At 47.2% G+C, this 24,227-nt stretch overlaps 1 protein-coding gene across 1 annotated transcript; it reads right to left on the bottom strand.

Annotated features, from left to right (window-relative positions):
• Positions 1 to 1,153: 1,153 nt before the first annotated feature.
• Positions 1,154 to 5,599, bottom strand: LOC109753983 (uncharacterized). Its single transcript, XM_020312907.3, has 7 exons — positions 4,115 to 5,599; positions 3,082 to 3,121; positions 2,920 to 2,996; positions 2,468 to 2,562; positions 2,099 to 2,157; positions 1,910 to 2,017; positions 1,154 to 1,823 (listed from the first exon to the last, which is right to left on the bottom strand). Exons 1-7 carry the CDS (start codon positions 5,364 to 5,366, stop codon positions 1,517 to 1,519), a joined length of 1,938 nt encoding a protein of 645 aa, XP_020168496.1. The 5' UTR covers positions 5,367 to 5,599; the 3' UTR covers positions 1,154 to 1,516.
• Positions 5,600 to 24,227: the final 18,628 nt, after the last annotated feature.

Below are 24,227 nucleotides of genomic sequence, written 5' to 3' on the forward strand. Positions count from 1 at the left end.
AAGCGGGGTCTACATCGACCATAATACACTGGGGTTTTACTTATAACTCCATCTCAATACCTAGGGATGTAAATGGCGCAATATACGGCTCCGCAAGGCCCGTTTAGTTACCTCGATAGTTTATTCGTTTGGACAAAAACCCTTTCTTAAACTGTTAGACCGATAAGTGGATTTTTGCCAGAAAATACCTTTCTTCAAGTGTTAGATCCATAAGTGGATTTATCAATACCTCGACTCGATTTTACAACTTCCAAGCAACACATGACTCAGGCCCATCTTTTTTCGAAACGGAGGCAAAAGAATTGCCTCATTGATTAATTAAGAAGAAGAGAATTGCCCAGTTAATTTACAAAAAAACGGGCGAAAACCGATACAAACAAACTCACTCAACACGAAGCACCACGACCACGTAGACAGCCGCCAAGTGCTCCCAACACTCAACAAGCACAACCCTCAACACTTCTACAATGCAACAGAACCCCGGGCGAGAAAACCAGCAATGATGACTCAAAATACCAAGGCCACGTCGATAACACGAGAACCGAGCACAATCCATCATGATATAGCGGACGCCTTCCCTTTCGCATCATCAACCATAGGAACCTCCAGCTGCTCACTTGACAAAGGTGAATCTTGTCCCTCACCCTAGGTCGTCGGTGTGTCCACCTTCATATGCTCCACTGACAAACTCAGACATAGCTCCCTAAGATCGGGCATGACCTGCAGCACCGAAGCCACAAGCACGGCAATGGACTCGTCCTCAGTGGAAGACAACATAGGATGGGAGGTAGGCATCAAGGATGAATTGTCTCCAACACGAGGGGAGAAGGAGCCATATAACTCCACCCCCTTATCCTCCGCGGAGCAAACACCGTCCGCGCAAGGAGAGTACGACGCCAGAGAGGTCTGCAACATAGCCGACGCAAGAGAGAGTCTACTCAGAGCAGCCTCCACTCGTTCTAAAAAGCTCCCAACACGTGCCAGACAACCGCAACATGAGCTGCGACGAGGTTGGTGAGCCAACGGTACCAGAGACGACAGACGCCCCAGACCCACGATGAAGCGCCTTCGATGGGAGTGCGGATGTCATCGGACCCTCACATGAAGCAAAAGCACGACGATGCACGACATCGAGCTGCGACAAGAATGACAATTGAGTAAGACAACCGATACTTCATTCACCTACTAGGTACAACCAGGATTGAGATTTGGGGTTCTAGTTGCAGTTAACTTAGAAGAGCACAACCTGCCACCAGTTTCTTCATGCACGCAAGCAGGAAGAACTAGCAAGTACTCCTGGTAGCAACAACATATGTAGTACTACTACAGTTAGGTGTCTACTAGGTAGCAGCAACCAGCACCTTCACATAAGCATCATGCCCATAACCATGGCCGAAACCATAACTCAACACTCAATCTACCATAAGCTTATATGTTTCTACAGACATTCCATATCAGTAAGATACTGACTCCTTTACATCACGGTGGGAAGATGACATAACCACGGCCATTGATATCAGGTCCTTTTTTCTCTTCGAGAATTACTGGGCTCGAATTTCCGTTGCCGCCACTTGCCATGTTTATCCTTTGTATTCACCACGGCTTGTCGTTGTTCACGGCTAGCTATCATCCATCTCCTGCGAACTTGATACCACTCCCGAGGAAAGGACATCAATCTCAGTAGCAGCCACCCATAAACTGTATTCTTTGCCTCGAATGGCTTCTCAAGAGTTTCAGATGTTGCCTTTGATCTTTTTTGGTCGCTGGCATCTCCAAGCATCCTTTCTTTCGGTATCAGTGTTGATGGCACAATTTGCATGACGCTGAAACAATTGAACCAGGTATAAAATTAAAATCACTAAGGGCTCCGTTTATTAATAAAGAAGAGAGGCCACTCATTTTCTTGTACTTGTCCAAAGCTTGAATGACATCACTGATTTTGCTACGCATGGTTTCAACGGATGCTGATGGATCACTCGGTGATCCGTGTAGAGCCAAGTCGAAATCTTCCAAAGCTCTAGGAAACAACAGACATTATGATCAGATATAAATGTAAGTTTATTTCACAAACAAATGCCTGGTTTCCTCATCTATATACCTTCGGCAAAAATCTACAGCCTTCGATGCAGCTTCACCTTGGGAAGCATATTTTACCATCTGCATCACGATTTTCTTAGGATTCAGTCACACTTTGAATTCATAACATGAATTTAAATAATTGCTCAAGAATGCTGACGGTTCATAATTTGAAATCAAGCAATTGCTTTATAAACACGCTAGCACGGCTGCCTAAATAGTTCGGACAAATAAATGAAGAATCTGAAGCTTGTCAAAGAGAAGTTGTGTGCGCGGTCCAAATAAACAGAAATAGAAACTTGACAACAAAGGGTTTATAGCAAAGAGATAAGGATACACTCGTAACATGAAGCCCTGGACTATATCTGTGGGATACAATAACAGAACTTACTGGTCTGATACTGGAACACAGAGATGATACAGGAGAAAACTGAAGTAATAATCTGTATGTGTTGTCAGTTGACCTCTCAATTTCCAAGCATTGATCTGCAATTGACCATACAGATGTGAATGCCCTGGTCATGACAGCCAATTTGCAAGAACATATATCTGCAGAGCTAATGATGCTATCACACGGGCTGCACTTGCTTAAGATGTTCACCAAGAAAGTTACAGACATACAAATGAAGAGTGAAAGCACATAAAATTTACAAGCATATTATACTTGACATGGGCAAGCATTTAGAGCAGATTAAATTCAGCAGATATTCACAGATGATGCTAAGAAATTAATTGCAGATCAACGGCCTAAACATGCACTTGGTGAATGTTGGCTGCACATCTAGTATGTCATAACCAAGACAAATAAAGAGCATATATCAAGAAGTCAGGCTTATTAGTTACCAAGTTCTTGAAGCCAGTCTAGAGTCCGCAGCACTTGCACCACACACTGCTTTGCACTCAACCTGGCAACAGACATCCTACAGAAGCAGCAGCATAAATGAAATAGATATCATGCAAAAAATCAAATACTGGAACAGCTAAAATTAGCTATGTATGAATTACCGCTTAGAGCACTTGTCCACTGGATTATACATGTCTGCCCCTGCAAAAGTATGGACAACGAAACAGTTAGATAAAAAGGACGGCGAAAGAAAAATGTATAACTTGTCAATTGAGCAATTTTATTGCCCCGTCAGCAGATCATGGATCAAAAAATTTGGAGGATACATCATTACATCATTGGATTGCTCTCATTTCTTCTAACAAATTATATCAGTGTGCCATAAACAGCATACATAGCAAGGCCATCCTGCAGTGGTAATATGGTGTCTGAGGATGTGCACAGGTTGGTCAAGCACACATGTACGAAAGGACCAGCAACATGAGATGAAAAGACACTGGCCCTAGCAGATTGCTGTTATTAGTGGATTTTCATGATAGTTTTGGTATTTCATGCTGCATAAGCCACTTGAGGTTGTCTATATCCGTTGATGCTTTAATTTGGTTCATGGAACAGATTTGAATTAGCAGCAACAAATCACTGTCTTTCCTGTTTGGTTGGAGGAACGGATGAGTCAGTTCATCATGCACAGCCTCAGTTATCATAAGTACTAAGTGCTGAACAAGTTAACTAGGTATGGGATCATCCCACAAAAAACAAAAAATGGCCTCAGGATACACCTCGACTGTCTTTGACAATATCAACAGCTATTTCATCTTGCATACTTGCATCTGACCACAATATGAAACTTGAGGTTACAGAATATATGATGTCTGTTCATGAACCCCGTGTTGCCTGCCTGTATAAGTGAGGTCTCCATACACAGGGTCCATGCTGGTAGCACATTTAGTAAGTATGGGCTGCAGCTTCATGTGTATTTCTAACGCATTAACATGTACGAGTCAAAACATTGGAAAACATAGTTAGATTATAAGATTAATGAAACCAGCTAAAAGTTAATGACCATGAACAGTCCAATGTCCATAGTGTCAATACTGAAACGTTGTCCTAAGCACATATAACCAACAGACAACAAAGAATTCAAAAGCTACGACTGCGAGTTAAATCATATGGGCATAAAGATGGAAGAATCACCTGGGGTCATGTTGAGGTACTTGGGGAAGTCGCATGAAGAGTACATTGCAATGTGGTACTTGTACCGTCCAAGAGAGAACTGGGCCATTGCTTCCACAGCTGCCCTTTCCATGTCAACTGCGATGGCCCAGGCAGTCTCGTCGTCAGCATTCACCTTAGCCACCATGTAAAAAAGATCGTCATCACGCCTGCTCGGCAGCGGGGTATAGAAAATCAGTTTCTTCAAGTCCAGTTTTTGGGTCTCATCAAACCACAGCCCAGGCAATACAGCAGAAAAACTTTGGTCAACCGAGATGTTAGCAACATCGACCGTGGAACGGATCTCCCACTTGTCCCAGGAGATCTTCCTCTCCCACAGAGTGGCTCTCCAACCTATACCGCTGGTCCTGACAACCGGGTCATCAAATTCCACCTCGATGAATTTGATGAGATCGCCGCAGCAGGCAACATTGCAATAATACTGAGGAGCGAGCTCAGGGTGGCCATCCTCGTCGAGAAAGCTAACCCTTGATTCAGGGAACGGGATAAACTTGATGACAGGATTCCCGTCCAACAGGTTGCAAAGAAGGACAATGCCACTCATGAGATCAACCCAGCCCAGTGAGCCTGCAACAGCGATCTGCCGTGACAAGGCATGACGACAACACATGAGCCTGTCAGACTTGGATAAGTGCCGCAACGACAGCCTGTGGCTGCTCCACGCCCGAGTTTCAGACGAGAAGACGTGCGCATGGAACCACCAATCAGAATCTTTGCCAAGACACTGGCGGTCGATGTAGGTCACGGCGTAGTGCTCGCCGTCGGCGCAGGGCAAGAGGCCGAACCCCGTTCTCCTGAAGACCGTGGAGCTGGGGTCCCGGTCCCGGTCCGGGAGCGGTTGCAGCGACTGCTTCCCTGCGGGGGCGGCTCTGTAGACGAAGTGGTGGATGGAGCCCCTGAATGAGAGGCAGAAGACGACGAAGGCGGCCGCGGCGCAGACGAGGGAGGGCGGCTCCTTGTCGTGGAAGACGGAGGCGTCGAGGCCGGGGCAGTTGAAGGTGAAGTAGGAGACGCCGGGCGGGTCGACGAGCCAGAAGGATACCTCCACGGCTTGGCCCTCGCCGGTCCGGCACTTGGCGGTGGTCTCGTTCCGGCGTTCCGAGAAACGCGGCTCCTCGCAGAGGAAGACCCAGTCGGGGAATCCGGAGGCGGAGTCAGCGGCTTTTGAGCCCATCAGGGTGGAGGGCTGGAAGGAAAGAGCGGGAAGCGCCATGGATCTTGATACCGAGGTCAGACGCAACAGGCTCTAGGGCAACAAATTTGGTGGGGAATCAGGTTGCCCGCCGAACACGGGATTGGTGGAATCCGGGGAAAGGTTGGTGGCGGTGCTACTTCAGGTACGGAGGCGACTCGGCGGGAGGTGCAGGCGTCGGCGTGAATCGCCGGCGCCGGCGCCGTCGATGCGGGGAGCGAGCTTGGGGGAATTTTCTTTTAGGATATGAGTATTTGATTGAGATCGAGGACGGGGAACCCTCCCTTTATTTGGCTATCATACATTAAGACCCGTCAAAACTTGTTAAAATTCCAGTTTAGTCCAAAACCAAAACGGACTCCACTACGGCGCGGATCAGGCGAGCGCACGGCCGCACACACAGATCCAACGGCTATTACTCCATCGCGCTGGATGATTGTAGGGAGAACGTTCGCTCCTTAAAATCGCCGTTGACCAAAGCCTTTTTTCTTTTGACGAAAAAAGAACTTTATTGAATTGAAGAAAAAAGAACTTTATTGGACATTGCCGGCACGGTAACAACGTTTATGAGGAGGGGCACGATGTCATTCAGAGCTTTTCTCAAACCAATCATGAGTTGTATATAAAATCTAGTTACCATTGCGAACTCATGAGTGACCACATTTGCTTCCTTGTTACAATGTTCGAAACTAGTGAGACAATGTTCGAAACTAGTGAGAAGGAAGTCATGAGTCATATAATAATAATAATCAAAAACAGTTGCTGCCGCTCCCACATATACCTCTTCATTCTTTATGATGTCAATGGCCTTCAAATTATCCAAGTTGATAAACAGTCGATTGCATCCAACCCTTTGCATGAGAGATAATTCAAATCTTAAAGCCAAAGCCTTCGTTATCTAAACACCTGCACACTAATCAATTCTCATATTAATAAATTTTTTATCATCTCTTAAAATTGCACGAGTCGTGCTTGATACGTCCATTTTGCATCATGTTTTCTTACTGTTATTTATAATGTTTTTATCCATAATAATGCTTTTTGAGTAATTCTAATGCCTTTTCTCTCATAATTTGTAAGGTACACACAAAGAGGGAGAATTCCAACAGCTGAAAATCTGGACCTGAAAAAGTTACGTCAGACCATCTATTCTGCACAACTCCAAATGAGCTAAAACTTCACGGAGATTTTTGATGAATTATTTAAGAAATATTGGAGCCAATAACCACCAGAGGGGGGCCACCAGGTGGGCACAACCCACCTGGGTGCGCCAGGCCCCCCAAGCGCGCCCTGGTGGGTTGTGGCCTCCTCGGCCCACCTCCGGTGCCCATCTTCTGGTATATAAGTCATTTTGACCTAGAAAAAATAAGGAGAAGACTTTCGGGGCGGAGCACCGCCGTCTCGAGGCGGAACTTGTGCAGGAGCACTTTTGCCCTCGGGTGGAGCGATTCTGCCAGGGGAACTTCCCTCCCGGAGGGGGAAATCATCGTCATTATCATCACCAACAACTCTTCCATCTTGGGGAGGGCAATCTCCATCAACATCTTCACTAGCACCATCTCATCTCAAACCCTAGTTCATCTCTTGTATTCAATCTTGTTACCGGAACTATAGATTGGTTCTAGGGGGTGACTAGTAGTGTTGATTACATCTTGTAGCTGATTACTATATGGTTTATTTGGTGGAAGATTATATGTTCAGATCCATGATGCTATTTAATACTCCTTTGATCATGAGCATGTTTATTATTTGTGAGTAGTTACTTTTGTTCTTGAGGTCACGAGATAAATCATGTTGCAAGTAATCATGTGAATTTGATATGTGTTCGATATTTTGATGGTATGTATGTTGTGATTCCCTTAGTGGTGTCATGTGAACGTCGACTACATGACACTTCACCATACTTGGGCCTAAGGGAATGCATTATGGAGTAGTAAATAGATGGTGGGTTGCGAGAGTGACAGAAGCTTAAACCCCAGTTTACGCACTATTCCGTAAGGGACCGATTGGACCCAAAAGTTTAATGCTATGGTTAGAATTTATTCTTAATACTTTTCTCGTAGTTGCCGATGCTTGCGGGATAGTTAATCATAAGTAGGAGGTTTGTTCAAGTAAGAGCAACACCTAAGCAACGGTCCACCCACATATCAAATTATCAAAGTAGCGAACACGAATTAAACTAACATGATGAAAGTGACTAGATGAAATTCCCGTGTACCCTCAAGAACGCTTTGCTTATCATAAGAGACCGTTTTGGCCTGTCCTTTGCCTCCACCCTCGCTGGTCCGGCACTTGGCGGTGGTCTTGTTCCGGCGTTCCAAGAAACGCGGCTCCTTGCAGAGAAAGACCAGTCGGGGAATCCAGAGGCAGAGTCGGCAGCTTTTGAGCCCATCAGGGTGGAGGACTGGAAGGAAAGAGCGGGGAGCACCATGGATCTTGATACCAAGGTCGGACGCAACAGGCTCTAGGGCAACAAATTTGGTGGGGAATCAGGTTGCCCGCCGAACACGGGAGTGGTCGAATCCGGGGGAAAGGTTGGTGGCGGTGCTACTTCAGGTACGGAGGCAACTCGGCGGGAGGTGCAGGTGTCGGCGGGAATCGCTGGCGCCGGCGCCATCGATGCGAGGAGCGAGCTTGTGGGATTTTTCTTTTAGGATAGGAGTATTTGATTGAGATAGAGGACGGGGAACCTCCCTTTATTTGGCTATCATACATTAAGACCCGTCAGAACTGTTAAAATTCCAGTTTAGTCCAAAACCAAAACGGACTCCACTACGGCGTGGATCAAGCGAGCGCATGGCCGCACACACAAATCCAACGGCTATTACTCCATCGTGCTGGATGATTGTAGGGAGAACGTTCGCTCCTTAAAATTGCCGTTGACCAAAGCCTTTTCTCTTTTGACGAAAAAAAAACTTTATTGAATTGAAGAAAAAGGAACTTTATTGGACATTGGGCACAGTAACATCGTTTATGAGGAGGGGCACGATGTCATTCAGAGCTTTCTCAAACCAATCATGAGTTGTATATAAAATCTAGTTACCATCGCGAACTCATGAGTGACCACATTTGCTTCCTCGTTACAATGTTCGAAACTAGTGAGACAATGGTCGAAACTAGTGAGACAATGGTCGAAACTAGTGAGAGGGAAGTCACGAGTCATATAATAATAATAATCAAAAACAGTTGCCGCCGCTCCCGCATATACCTCTTCATTCTTTATGATGTCAATGCCCTTCAATGTATCCAAGTTGATAAATAGTCGATTGCATCTGGCCCTTTGCACGAGAGATAATTCAAATCTTAAAGCCAAAGCCTTCGTTATCTAGACATCTGCACACTAATCAATTCTCATATTGAAAGTAACTTTATCATCTCTTAAAATTGCACGAGTCGTGCCCATTAGTAAATCTTGATCGAAGGAAGCATCAACATTCAAATTTACAAAACCCATCGGGGGTTTAATCCAGCCCCCTCTTTTCGTTCTGTTATTTGGAGAGGAAACAATGGCATAAACAACCTTGCGAGATTGAATCTCCGTATTAATCTGATTGGCAAAGCATGTCGCAGGACTAGCTGCGCGTGTGACACGGCAGCAGAGGCTCAAAGTGGTGCGACAAGCTCGTTTGAGTGAGGTGGTCGGCTAAGAGCAATCATTAGAACATTCAGACTAAAGCCACCTTGCTCCATGACCATGGTGTATAGTAATACATCCATTTTGCATCATGTTTTCCTATGGTTATTTATAATGTATTGAGTTGTTATTTCACTTCATGACGCCATTCTAATGCCTTTTCTCTCTTATTTTGCAAGTTTCACATGAAGAGGGGGATTGCCGACAGCTGGAATTCTGAACCTGAAAAAGCTACAACAGAGATGGATATTCTCCAGAGCTCCAAATGACCTGAAAATTTACGGAGAGTTATTTTGAAATTAATAGAAAAATATTGGCGAAAGAAATACTAGGAGGGGACCCACCAGAGAGTCACGAGCGCCCCCCCTGAGGCGCGTCGGGTGAGCTCGTGACTCCACTGGCAGGCCTCTGGGGCCCATCTCCTATATGATGCAATTAGCCCTAGTAAAAAAATCCTAAGAAGACTTTCGGGACGAAGCGCCTCCTTCTTGAGGCGAAACCTAGCAGGAGCACTTTTGCTCTCCGGCGGAGCGATTCCGCGGGGGATACTTCCCTCTGGGAGGGGGAAATCGAAGCTATCGACATCCCCAACGATCCTCTCACCATGGGAGAACCAATCTTCATCAACATCTTCACCAGCACCATCTCATCTCAAACCCTAGTTCATCTCTTGTATTCAATCTTTGTCCAAAAACCTCAGATTGGTACCTGTGGGTTGCTAGTACTGTTGATAACATCTTGTAGTTGATGCTATACCTGGGCATGTCTCAGGCCGGGCCAAAAAAAGCGCGGTGCTGAAAACACAGGCTCGAGCCCGGCCCAGCCAACCATCGGGCCTGCTAAATCGGGCCCAAGCCCAGCCCGATCCTGGAAAAGCCCGACACGGCCCGGCCAGACTATGGCTAAAATCTTTTTTTTGCAAGCCCGAGACCGACCCGATCTGGCCGCGCTCAATTTTCAGTACCGAACCTAGCCCGATGGCACACTCAGGCTCAGACCGACCCAAGATTTTTGGGTCGGTCGGGTCGGGCCATCCGAGCCGGGCTGCCCATGGCTAGGTATAGTTGATGCTAGTTGGTTTATTTGTTGGAAGATTATGTGTCCAAATGCTTTAGCATATTCAATACACCTCTGATCTTGAACATGAATATGATGAGTAGTTACTCTTGTTCTTGAGGACATGGGAGAAGTCTTGTTATAAGTAATCATGTGAAGTTGGTTTTTGTTTGATATTTTGATGATATGTATGTTGTTCTTACTTTAGTGGTGTCATATGAACGTCGACTACATGACACTTCACCATGCTTGGGCCTAAGGGAATGCATTGGGGAGTAATAAGTTGATGATGGGTTGCGAGAATGACAGAAGTTTAAACCTAGTTTATGTGTTATTCTGTAAGGGGATGATTTGTATCCATATGTTTCATGCTATGGTTAGATTTATCTTAATTATTCTTTCATAGTTGTAGATGCTTGCGAGAGGGGGTAATCATAAGAGGATTGCTTGTTCAAGTAAGAACAACACCCTAGCACCGGTCCACCTACATATCAAATTATCAAAGTAACAAACGCGAATCAACTAAACATGATGAACGTGACTAGACAAGAATTCCCATGTGTCCTCGAGAACGTTTTGTTTAGTATAAGAGAACTTTCCGGTTTGTCCTTTACTATAAAAAGGATTGGGCCACCTTGCTGCAGATTGGTTACTATTGCTACAAAACTACCAGTCACCACTACTTTCAATACTTGCAGAGAATACCTTGCTGAAAACCACTTATCATTTCCTTCTGCTCCTCGTTGGTTTCGACACTCTTACTTATTGATGTCGGGAAACATAGTAGAAAACAAAAAAATTGCACCTACGATCACCCAAAATCAATATGAAGTTGCATAACGCGTTGGGATCACGATTGTTGCCATCACCGAGTGGCGGCGGAATAAGGATGTGTCGGTGTAGATCGTACTTAGAGTCCCTCGAACCGTCGATGACGAACCCTCATACCACCCACGAACAATCTCTCGAACCGAAGACTGAAAGCACGACCTCTCTACTTGGTTGCAAGCGTGCAACCTTCACGATCCGGCAGCGCTTTGGTGTCCAGAGCTAATCGTCGCCGGAGAATTGGAGGGAGGAGATTAGAACCACCTAGGTCTTATAATTATGAGGACAATAGGATTAGCCTAGCTCTAATTAGCCAACTAGGACCAACTAGAACTAGAACTAGAAGAACTAGAGGAGGCTCCAAAACTTGTGTATACAAATGGGCAACATCCTCATGGATATATAGGTTGGAGGGAGAGGGAGGGCTGCCACCAAGGGGAAGGAGTCCCACTTGGTGCACCGACCTAGGGGAGGAGGAGTCTGACTCCTTCCCTTCCCCAATTCGGAGGAAGGAGACACTTTCCCACTTGGGCCTTTTTGGTCCAAGTTGCCTTCGACCTCTTGGCCTTTTTAGGCCCGCTGATAATTAATTAAATATATAAATGTTATAAATATGTTGAGACCACTATATATATAATTTAACATCCCCGAAAACATTTCGCACCTATATATATTTATCGGTAATACCCGGTATTACCCGATATTCATCGAAACCCTTCCGGTGACCTCATAACGCTTTTGGATCCTCTCGAAACTATTCCGAATATTGATGAAAAAAATCCAAAAATATATTCTCATCACTCCTATCCTACTAACACTTAGAAGATCGTGATTTCCTTAAGCTTGTGACCCCGCAGGTTCGGTAACTCACATACATGAAGAAAACCATTTGTTTAATGACCGACAGCGGGACCGTGGACATCCATATTGGTCCCTGTGAGTACACGAATGATATTCAAGTGAACCTTCGGTTATTATGCGATGTTCCCTTTTCTTTGCGATACTTCACAAAACCCGGGATGCATTGGTATCCTCTTGAGTCATCACTATGCCGAAATCCTCATTATCAGTTTTGTTCTTCTTTCTCGTTATTGTGTTCCGGCATCCCTGTGACGTAGTCACTTGTGTCTGGCCAGATGATGATGGATGTCGTCACACCAAGAGGGCCATAAGAATATCCACTACAAAAAAGACACATCCGTGACATTTTGGGCTAAACGAAATTTTTTTCTGTCATACTTATGACACTTCTATGACGATAATTGTGCCAAAACCCGGTATCATCATAGATGTGGTGGGGTCCTACTTCTATGACAAAAAATCATGACAGAAGATGGGCTTTTCGTCCTGGGCGGGCCGGAGACGCAGCTGCATGACATTCTTTGGGCCGTCCATGATGGAAAAAACCATGGTAGAAGCGAGGGCGAGGAAAATATCAGGGAGTTCCCGGTTACGGTGGGTGGTCGGGGCCGAGCCATGCGCGTTTCTCTCATACACGCACGCGCGTGGGTGCAAGACGTTGGGCTCTAACTGAACCCGAGCGATTGCACTGCAGGCTACGCGTTACTGAACCCGAGCGATCGATCAATGGCTGTTAACTAAACCCGATCGAGCGATTCCTTCGCTACTGCTACTAACTGAAGCCGATCGATGCTGGCTCTGGATGAACAGTGAGCGTTGCTGGGGGGGTTTGGATGAACAGTTACCGGTGGGGGGTGGATGAACAGGACCCCGTGGTGTTGCCTCTGGATGAACAGGACCCCGATCGATCGAGCCGGTTGGGGCTGTATGAATAGGACCCTGTGGAGGGCAGGATGAACAGGACCACCCCATGGAGGGCAGGATGAACAGTAGACGGTGGAGGGCTGGATGAACAGTAGCCCATGGAGGGGTGGTTGAACAGGAGCCCGTGGAGAGGGCTGGTTGAACAGTAGCCGGTGGAGTAGCGCGCGGTGGAGGCTGGATGAACAGGAGCCCGTGGATGAACAGTCGTAGGTGGAGGCTGGAGGAGGTCAACGGTGGATGAACAGTAGCCCGTGGAGGCTGGAGGGGGTCGACGGTGGAGATGAACAGTATCCCGTGGAGTCCCATTTTGCGGTACGCCACACCCCTCCCAATGAACAGGACTCCCGTTTCAACCGTAGCGCTCCAACACAAGTCCGTTTCCTCCGTTTTGCGGTACGCCACACCCCTCCCGATCAACAGGACCCCCGTTTCGACCGTAGCGCTCCAACACAAGTCCGTTTCCTCCATTTTGCGGTACGCCACACCCCTCCCGATCAACAGGACCCCCGTTTCGACCGTAGGAGGTCCGTTTCCTCCGTTTTGCGGTACGCCAGACCCCTCCCGATGAACAGGATCCTGTTTCGAACATGGCCGGTCGAACACAAGGCCGTTTCCTCCGTTCTGCGGTACGCCAGGCCTCGTTTCCATCGGCTGTTTCGTCCAAGCCCTCCCGATGAACACGACGACGCATTCCGTTCCGACCCAGCCGGTTGGCTCCCCATGAACACGACGACGATGATGTTTCTCCGTTCTGACCCAGCCATGTACACGAGCCCTAGTCGTACGTATGCGCGAGTAGGCGTTCGAGACCCTGCCCGTATGTACGTACGTGGCCGTATTTTCTTTCTTGCACACTGGCTGTTGTACATACGTGTACATGCTACGTGCGCACCTCTACTACGACATGTGCGCGCCTCTACATCGACCAGTATGTACGTACACGTTCGCGACCAGAATGACAACGCTACGTACGCTTTGACCAGGTGGGTCCCGACTGTCAGGCACTTCCTTGCCTGCGAAGATGCAGCTGGTGGGTCCCAGCAGTTAGGGGGGCGAATCGTTTTTTTTGCCCGGACGCACTTCCTTGCGTGCGCAGATGTAGCTGGTAGGTCCCAGCAGTCAGGGGGAAACGTTTTTCGCGAAATACAGTTGCCCATCCGGTGGGTCCCTGCTGTCAGGTGGAGGAATAATTATTTTGCGCGTAATAAGGAGGCACTTCCTTGCGGCCGCCGTGGACCCAGCTGTCAGCCTCTCCACGTACAGTACTCTTCTGATGGAAGTCGTTCCTTGACCATGTTGACCACGCCGCGCCGAGAGCACCAGGGCAGTGGACGACGGTGAGGCCTAGGAAGGGGACGACGCGGAGCCGGGGAAGACGCGGCAGTGGAAGCCCGCGCGAATAGGAGTACGAGGGTTCACTGGTTCGGCTGTGGTGTGAGGCTGCCGTCGCTGCAGGGCCTGGCTAGCAGTGGGAATAGTAGGGGGCGGTGAGGCCTCCGCGGCAGCACAGCCGGCCACGGGAGGCAGGAGCATGCGGCACGACCGGCGCTGCTTTGGGTGGCTGGAGCAACAAGACTAGAGGTTGAAGAAGCACTACGGCCGTTGGATGGACATCGTACGGTCACTAGAGCTAGAATCGTTCATATTGACTAAGTTGACAAAGCACTCCGTCCCCGTCAACTTAGTAGGCCCACAAGTCAGCCTCCCACCAAGGTGGGTCCCAACCAGCAGGGGGAGTATTCATTTTTTTGTGCGTAATAAGGAGGCACTTTCGGTGGGTCCGAGCTGACAGCGGGGGGAACGTTTTTTTCGCGCAATACGGTAGCCCGTCCAGTGGGTCCCAGCAGTCAGGGGGGAAACGTTTTTTCACGAAATACGGTGGCCCGTCCGGTGGGTCCCTGCTGTCAGGTGGAGGAATCTTTATTTTCCGCGTAATAAGGAGGCACTTCCTTGCTGCCGTCATGGACCCAGCTGTCAGCCTCTCCACGTACAGTCCACGTCCGATGGAAGCCGTTCCTTGACCACGTTGACCACGCCGCGCTAAGAGCACCAGGGCGGTGGGCGACGGCGAGGCCTAGGAAGGGGACGACGCGGAGCCGGGGAAGACGCGGCAGTGGAAGCCCGCGCGGAGAGGAGTACGAGGGTTCCCTGGTTCAGCTTCGGCGTGAGGCTGCCGTCGCCACAGGGCCTGGCCAGCGGTGGGAATAGTAGGGGGCGGTGAGGCCTGTGCGGTAGCACAGCCGGCCACGGGAGGCAGGAGCATGCAGCACGACCGGTGCTGCGTTGGGCGACTGGAGCAAGAAGACCAGAGGTTGAAGAAGCACTACGGACGTTGGATGGGCATCGTACGGTCACTGCAGCTATAATCGTTTATATTGACTAAGTTGACAAAGCCCTTGGTATGCGTCAACTTAGTAGGCCCACAGGTCAGCTTCCGAAACGGTGCACCCCAGATGTCAGGGGGAGGAATCATTTTTTGGGCGGGTGAAGCTAGAATATCCGAGATTGAAGAAGAAGCACGGCATCCGTTGGATGGACATCCAACGGCCACTGCTGCTAGAACCATGTGTTGACTATAAATTGACAAAGCCTTGCATACGCGTCAACTCTTTTTTTTTGAGGGGACGCGTCAACTTAGTCAACTTAGTAAGGCCACAAGTGTGTGGCAGAGAACTTATAGCCCATTTGTGATTTATAAGAATGTGCAGCCAATTTTTGAATTTTAATGGAATTTACTACAGCCCATTTACAGTTTGTTAAAAGTACAGCCCATTTCAACCAACCGTTCAAAACAGAATTCAATAAAATTTCTCACATTTTGATGGGATCCGAAATATTTTTATCCTGAAATTTCTAGTCAGATTAAATACAATTTCAATATAAATTTATATTACGTAAAAATCCAACGAAACATTGCGCACACAACAATTAATGAAATTAAAATTTTCAATATCCAAAAAATATATTTTATAAAGTAATTACGTGTTTGGTGCATTTTTTATAGTTACTGCCCAGTTTTTATAATTACATCCCATTTATTATTTCTTAAAGCCCATTTTCTTGTTAAGCCTAATGCATCCCTCCTAGGAAAGATTTGCAGCCCAGCGGGGCGGAGAATAACAACTTGACCTTGCCTGGGTATTCCTAAAAAAAAGTATAGCTGGGCTAGCCATTTTCAGCTTGAAAAAAATTAATATCTGGGCTGGATATCTGGCCTGGGCTAGACGGGCCACAGCCCGCCCAGTTAATAGCTGCAGCTATGTTTTCATTGTTGTTCAGAGGAGAAAAATTAATATCTGGGCTAAACACCGCTTAAGAAAAACTCTGCAGTGCTCACACCTCAAAAACATAAATACTGCTCGAGCTGCTTGGTCCCAGCTGTCGGCCGCTTCTTGTGCAATTCTCTCGTTTATTGACTACATAGGTTCACAATGGTGTGGGACCGTGATGTCAGGAAACTAGGAGGAAGCAAAAAAATTTATAGTTTTATATAGTAATAAGGAGGCACTTGCTGTCATCCTCTCCAAGTAAAGTCATCTCCTCATCCTCATGTCCGTTGACCATGTTGACAACGCGAGACGGTGGCGCCATGGCGAGCGCAACAACTCAAAGGACAACGGAGAGGGCCTCGCGGGCCCTATGGATGGTCTGATACAGCGCCCGCTGCTCATTCGAGAAGCCAGGATCATAGGGCCACATGTCCGTGACGACATTGTCGTTCGCTTGTTCACCGGTGCTCGTTGAGGAGACGGAGGTTGCAGCACAGGTCCTCCTGCGCTGGTAGCTCTTCCGCCATTAGGGCGTCGAAGTGCGACCGCACCTGCTCTATGGTGAACACGACATGAACCGGCTTGGACAGTGGCGCCGGCTCCTGGTTGGAAGCTACGTCCATCGTCTGATTGTCGTCGCTCAGCTCGGCGAGGTAGCTGGCGAGCCAGCATGTCCGGCTGCTAGACCGACCCGCTGCCAAGCACGAGTCTGAGTGCCCTGGCCCACCCAGACCGCCTCCCTCGCCCGCGCGCGCTTTCCACCCGAAACGGTCAGCGCCGCCCGCCCCGCTTCCCGGTGCATGAGATTGCTCCGCCTTCAAACGACACAAGTGCTGTCCGTCCGTCCTTCTGCCGCCCACATTAATGATATGCGGTTGCCGAGGCGGCTACTCTGGCACCACACGTCCGTCCCTCCGCCGCCCACCATTGCTATATAAACTGTTGCGCCGGCCATAGCCGCAGTCATCCGCATCCGTTCCTATTCTCCTGTCCACACCACTACTGCCCACCATGGCTTCCTCGCGCTCCAGCGCTCTTCGGGACGGGCGGACGATGGACCACAAGGAGATGGCAGCCATTGCTGCCGACTGGCTGGCCGGCAGCCAGCCGGAGGACGACGACGTCCCAATGGAGAACATGGTAGTCGACGATCCGGCGCAAACCTCCTCCTCCGCGCCATCCTCGCCGGTGCATTGCACCATGACCATCGGCGAGGCCCGTGCCCAGTATATGGACACGGTGAGGCAGAAGCGTGAGGAGCAGTTCCGGGAGGCGCAGGCCGACGCCGCCTACAACCACCATCTCCTCTAGGAGCACCTGCAGGCGGAGGAGCAGATCACCGCGGAGCAGGCGGAGCAGGAGGCGCTACTCGACTCGTACCGCAACGCTCGCGAGGGCCGCCTCGAGCACTGGTGGTACCGCATGCGGGTGGTGGAGGCTGCGGCCGCCTACAAAGAGGGCGATGAAGCGGCCGAGGCGCTGTTTGGCGAGACCGAGGACGAGGCAGAGGACAATGCCGGCTCCGACTAGTCCCCGCTCCACTGGCGTTGACGAGGCCCTACTCCACCGAGGCCCCGCGGCGCCAACAACGAGGCAGAGGACACTGCCGGCTCCGCCGAGGCCCCACCCTGCCGGCAACAAGGGGGAGGATTTTCCCCCGCTCCGCCGAGGCGCCGCCCGTCGGCAACGAGACAGAGGACATCGCTGAAGGAAATATGCCCTAGAGGCAATAATAAAGTTATTATTTATTTCCTTATTTCATGATAAATGTTTATTATTCATGCTAGAATTGTATTAACCGGAAACATAATACATGTGTGAATACATAGACAAACATAGTGTCACTAGTATGCCTCTACTTGACTAGCTCGTTAATCAAAGATGGTTAAGTTTCCTAACCATAGACATGAGTTGTCATTTGATTAACGGGATCACATCATTAGGAGAATGTTGTGATTGACTTGACCCATTCCGTTAGCTTAGCACTTGATCGTTTAGTATGTTGCTATTGCTTTCTTCATGACTTATACATGTTCCTATGACTATGAGATTATGCTAATCCCATTTACCGGAGGAACACTTTGTGTGCTACCACATGTCACAACGTAACTGGGTGATTATAAAGGTACTCTACAGGTGTCTTCGAAGGTACTTGTTGGGCTGGCGTATTTCGAGATTAGGATTTGTCACTCCGATTGTCGGAGAGGTATCTCTGGGCCCACTCGGTAATGCACATCATTATAAGCCATGCAAGCATTGTAACTAATGAGTTAGTTGCGGTATGATGTATTATAGAACGAGTAAAGAGACTTGCCGGTAACGAGATTGAACTAGGTATTGAGATACCGACGATCGAATCTCGGGCAAGTAACATACCGATGACAAAGGGAACAACGTATGTTGTTATGCGGTTTGACCGATAAAGATCTTCGTAGAATATCTTGGAGCCAATATGAGCATCCAGGTTCCGCTATTGGTTATTGACCGGAGACGTGTCTCGGTCATGTCTACATAGTTCTCGAACCCGTAGGGTCCGCACGCTTAAAGTTCGATGACGGTTATATTATGAGTTTATGTGTTTTGATGTACCGAAGGTTGTTCAGAGTCCCGGATGTGATCAAGGACATGACGAGGAGTCTCGAAATGGTCGAGATGTAAAGATCGATATTGGACGACTATGTTCAGACACCGGAATGGTTTCGGGGAGTTTCGGGCATATACCGGAGTTTCAGGCACCCCTTGGAAACACAACAATTAATCTCTTGATATCTTAGCCGTGTGCGGTGCCCCCCTCTACCATAATCCACCTCGATCATATCGTAGTGGTGCTTAGGCGAAGCCCTGTGTCGGTAGCATCATCATCACCGTCATCACGCCGTCGTGCTGATGAAACGCTCCCTCGAATCTCTGCTTGATCGGAGTTCATGGGACGTCATCGAGCTGAACGGGTGCTGAACTCGGAGGTGCCGTGCGTTCGGTACTTGGATCGATCGGATCGTGAAGACGTACGACTACATCTACCACGTTGTGCTAACGCTTCCGCTTTCGGTCTACGAGGGTACGTGGACACACTCTCCCCTCTCATTGCTATGCATCACCATGATCCTGTGTGCACGTAGGAAATTTTTTGAAATTACTACGTTCCCCAACAGTGGCATCCGAGCCAGGTTTATGCGTAGATGTAATATGCACGAGTAGAACACAAGTGAGTTGTGGGCGATACAAGTCATACTGCTTACCAGCGTGTCATACTTTGGTTCGGCGGTATTGTTGGATGAAGCGGCCCGGACCGACATTACGCGTACGCTTACGCGAGACTGGTTCTACCGACGTGCTTTGCACACAGGTGGCTGGCGGGTGTCAGTTTCTCCAACTTTAGTTGAACCGAGTATGGCTACGCCTGGTCCTTGAGAAGGTTAAAACAACACTAACTTGACGAACTATCGTTGTGGTTTTGATGCGTAGGTAAGAACGGTTCTTGCTCAGCCCGTAGCAGCCACGTAAAACTTGCAACAACAAAGTAGATGATGTCTAACTTGTTTTTGCAGGGCATGTTGTGAGGTGATATGGTCAAGGCATGATGCTATATTTTATTGTATGAGATGATCATGTTTTGTAACCGAGTTATTGGCAACTGGCAGGAGCCATATGGTTGTCGCTTTATTGTATGCAATGCAATCGCCCTGTAATTGCTTTACTTTATCACTAAGCGGTAGCGATAGTCGTAGAAGCAATAGTTGGCGAGACGACAACAATGCTACGATGGAGATCAAGGTGTCGCGCCGGTGACGATGGTGATCATGACGGTGCTTCGGAGATGGATATCACAAGCACAAGATGATGATGGCCATATCATATCACTTATATTGATTGTATGTGATGTTTATCTTTTATGCATCTTATTTTGCTTAGATCGACGGTAGCATTGTAAGATGATCTCTCAGTAAATTTCAAGGTATAAGTGTTCTCCCTGAGTATGCACCGTTGCGAAAGTTCTTCGTGCTGAGACACCACGTGATGATCGGGTGTGATAAGCTCTACGTTCAAATACAACGGGTGCAAAACAGTTGCACATGCGGAATACTCAGGTTAAACTTGACGAGCCTAGCATATGCAGATATGGCCTCGGAACACTGAGACCGAAAGGTTGAGCATGAATCATATAGTAGATATGATCAACATAGTGAAGTTCACCATTGAAACTACTCCATCTCACGTGATGATCGGACATGGTTTAGTTGATATGGATCACGTGATCACTTAGAGGATTAGAGGGATGTCTATCTTTAAGGGAGGTCTTTAATAATTTGATTAATTGAACTTTAATTTATCATGAACTTAGTCCTGGTAATATTTGCATAACTATGTTGTAGATCAATAGCTCGCGTTGTTGCTCCCTGTTTATATTTTGATATGTTCCTAGAGAAAACTAAGTTGAAAAATGTTAGTAGCAATGATGCGGACTTGGTCCGTGATCTGAGGATTAACCTCATTGCTGCACAGAAGTATTATGTCCTTGATGCACCGCTAGGTAACAGAACTATTGCAGGTGTTGGGGAACGTAGTAATTTCAAAAAATTTCCTACGCACATGCAAGATCATGGTGATACATAGCAACGAGAGGGGAGAGTGTTGTCCACGTACCCTCGTAGACCGACAGCGGAAGCGTTATCACAACGCGGTTGATGTAGTCGTACGTCTTCACGATCCGACCGATCAAGTACCGAACGCACGGCACCTCCGAGTTCTACACACGTTCAGCTCGATGACGTCCCTCGAACTCCGATCCAGCCGAGTGTTGAGGGAGAGTTTCGTCAGCACGACGGCGTGGTGACGATGATGATGTTCCACCGACGCAGGGCTTCGCCTAAGCTCCGCAACGGTATTATCGAGGTGTAATATGGTGGAGGGGGCACCGCACACGGTTAAGAGATCTCAAGGATCAATTGTTGTGTCTCTGGGGTGCCCCCTTGCCCCCGTATATAAAGGAGCAAGGGGGGAGGAGGCCGGCCCTAGGAGGGGGCGCACCAAGTGTGGAGTCCTACTAGGACTCCCTAGTCCTAGTAGGATTCCACCTCCCATATGGAATAGGAAAATAGGAAGGGAAAAGAGAAGGAAGGAAGGGGGGCGCCCCCTTCCCTAGTCCAATTCGGACCAGACCAAGGGGAGGGGTGCGGCCACCCTTGAGGCCCTTTTCCTTCTTTCCCGTATGGCCCAATAAGGCCCAATACGTATTCCCGTAACTCTCCGGTACTCCGAAAAATACCCGAATCACTCGGAACCTTTCCGAAGTCCGAATATAGTCGTCCAATATATCGATCTTTACGTCTCGACCATTTCGAGACTCCTCGTCATGTCCCCGATCTCATCCGGGACTCCGAACTCCTTCGGTACATCAACATACATAAACTCATAATAAAACTGTCATCGTAACTTTAAGCGTGCGGACCCTACGGGTTCGAGAACTATGTAGACATGACCGAGACACGTCTCCGGTCAATAACCAATAGCGGGACCTGGATGCCTATATTGGCTCCCACATATTCTACGAAGATCTTTATCGGTCAGACCGCATAACAACATACGTTGTTCCCTTTGTCACCGGTATGTTACTTGCCCGAGATTTGATCGTCGGTATCTCGATACCTAGTTCAATCTTGTTACCGGCAAGTCTCTTTACTCGTTCCGTAACACATCATCCCGCAACTAACTCATTAGTCACAATGCTTGCAAGGCTTATAGTGATGTGCATTACCGAGTGGGCCCAGAGATACCTCTCCGACAATCGGAGTGACAAATCCTAATCTCGAAATACGCCAACCCAACAAGTACCTTTGGAGACACCTGTAGAGCACATTTATAATCACCCATTTACGTTGTGACGTTTGGTAGCACACAAAGTGTTCCTCCGGTAAACGGGAGTTGCATAATCTCATAGTCATAGGAACATGTATAAGTCATGAAGAAAGCAATAACAACATACTAAACGATCGAGTGCTAAGCTAACGGAATGGGTCAAGTCAATCACGTCATTCTCCTAATGAGGTGATCTCGTTAATCAAATGACAACTTATGTCTATGGCTAGGAAACATAACCATCTTTGATTAACGAGCTAGTCAAGTAGAGGCATACTAGTGACACTCTGTTTGTCTATGTATTCACACATGTATTATGTTTCCGGTTAATACAATTCTAGCATGAATAATAAACATTTATCATGATATAAGGAAATATATAATACTTTATTATTGCCTGTAGGGCATATTTCCTTCAGTCTCCCACTTGCACTAGAGTCAATAATCTAGTTCACATCGCCATGTGATTTAACATCAATAATTCACATCACCATGTGATTAACACCCATAGTTCACATCTCTATGTGATGAACACTCAAAGGGTTTACTAGAGTCAATAATCTAGTTCACATCGCTATGTGATTAACACCCAAAAAGTACTAAGGTGTGATCATGTTTTGATTGTGAGATAATTTTAGTCAACGGGTCTGTCACATTCAGATCCGTAAGTATTTTGCAAATATCTATGTCTACAATGCTCTGCACGGAGCTACTCTAGCTAATTGCTCCCACTTTCAATATGTATCTAGACCGAGACTTAGAGTCATCTAGATTTAGTGTCAAAACTTACATCGACGTAACCCTTTACGACGAACCTTTTGTCACTTCCATAATCGAGAAACATATCCTTATTCCACTAAGGACAATTTTGACCGCTGTTCAGTGATCTACTCCTAGATCACTATTGTACTCCCTTGCCAAAATCAGTGTAGGGTATACAATAGATCTGGTACACAGCATGGCATACTTTATAGAACCTATGGCCAAGGCATAGGGAATGACTTTCATTCTCTTTCTATCTTCTGCCGTGGTCGGGCTTTGAGTCTTTACTCAATTTCACACCTTGTAACACAGGCAAGAACTCTTTCTTTGACTGTTCTATTTTGAACTACTTCAAAATCTTGTTAAGGTATGTACTCATTGAAAAACTTATCAAGCGTCTTCATCTATCTCTATAGATCTTGATGCTCAATATGTAAGCAGCTTCACCGAGGTCTATCTTTGAAAAACTCCTTTCAAACACTCCATTATGCTTTGCAGAATAATTCTACATTATTTCTGATTAACAATATGTCATTCACATATACCTATCAGAAATGCTGTAGTGCTCCCACTCACTTTCTTGTAAATACAGGCTTCACCGCAAGTCTGTATAACACTATATCCTTTGATCAACTTATCAAAGTGTATATTCCAACTCCGAGATGCTTGCACCAGTCCATAGATGGATTGCTGGAGCTTGCATATTTTGTTAGCACCTTTAGGATTGACAAAACCTTCTGGTTGCATCATATACAACTCTTCTTTAACAAATCCATTAAGGAACGTAGTTTTGTTTATCCATTTGCCAGATTTCATAAAATGCGGCAATTACTAACATGATTCAGACAGAGTTAAGCATAGATACGAGTGAGAAACTCTCATCGTAGTCAACATCTTGAACTTGTCGAAAACCTTTTTGCGACAATTCTAGCTTTGTAGATAGTGACACTACTATCAGCATCCGTCTTCCTCTTGAAGATCCATTTAATCTCAATGGCTCGCCGATCATTGGGCAAGTCAATCAAAGTCCATACTTTGTTCTTCATACATGGATCTCATCTCAGATTTCATGGCCTCAAGCCATTTTGCGGAATCTGGGCTCACCATCGCTTCTTCATAGTTCGTAGGTTCGTCATGGTCTAGTAACATAACCTCCAGAACAGGATTACCGTACCACTCTGGTGCGGATCTTACTCTGGTTTACCTACGAGGTTTGGTAGTAACTTGATCTGAAGTTACATGATCATCATCATTAACTTCCTCACTAATTGGTGTAGAAGTCACAGGAACAGATTTCTGTGATCCAATAAGGGAGCAGGTACAGTTACCTCATCAAGTTCTACTTTCCTCCCACTCACATCTTTCGAGAGAAACTCCTTCTCTAGAAAGGATCCATACTTAGCAACGAATGTCTTGCCTTCGGATCTGTGATAGAAGGTGTACCCAACTGTCTCCTTTGGGTATCCTATGAAGACACATTTCTCCGATTTGGGTTTGAGCTTATCAGGATGAAACTTTTTCACATAAGCATCGCAACCCCAAAATTTTAAGAAACGACAACTTTGGTTTCTTGCCAAACCACAGTTCATAAGGCGTCGTCTCAACGGATTTTGATGGTGCCCTATTTAACGTGAATGCAGCTGTCTCTAATGCATAACCCCCAAAACGATTAATGGTAAATTGGTAAGAGAC

This window comes from Aegilops tauschii, chromosome 3, assembly GCF_002575655.3.
Source record: "Aegilops tauschii subsp. strangulata cultivar AL8/78 chromosome 3, Aet v6.0, whole genome shotgun sequence".
Taxonomy (NCBI): Eukaryota; Viridiplantae; Streptophyta; class Magnoliopsida; order Poales; family Poaceae; genus Aegilops; species Aegilops tauschii.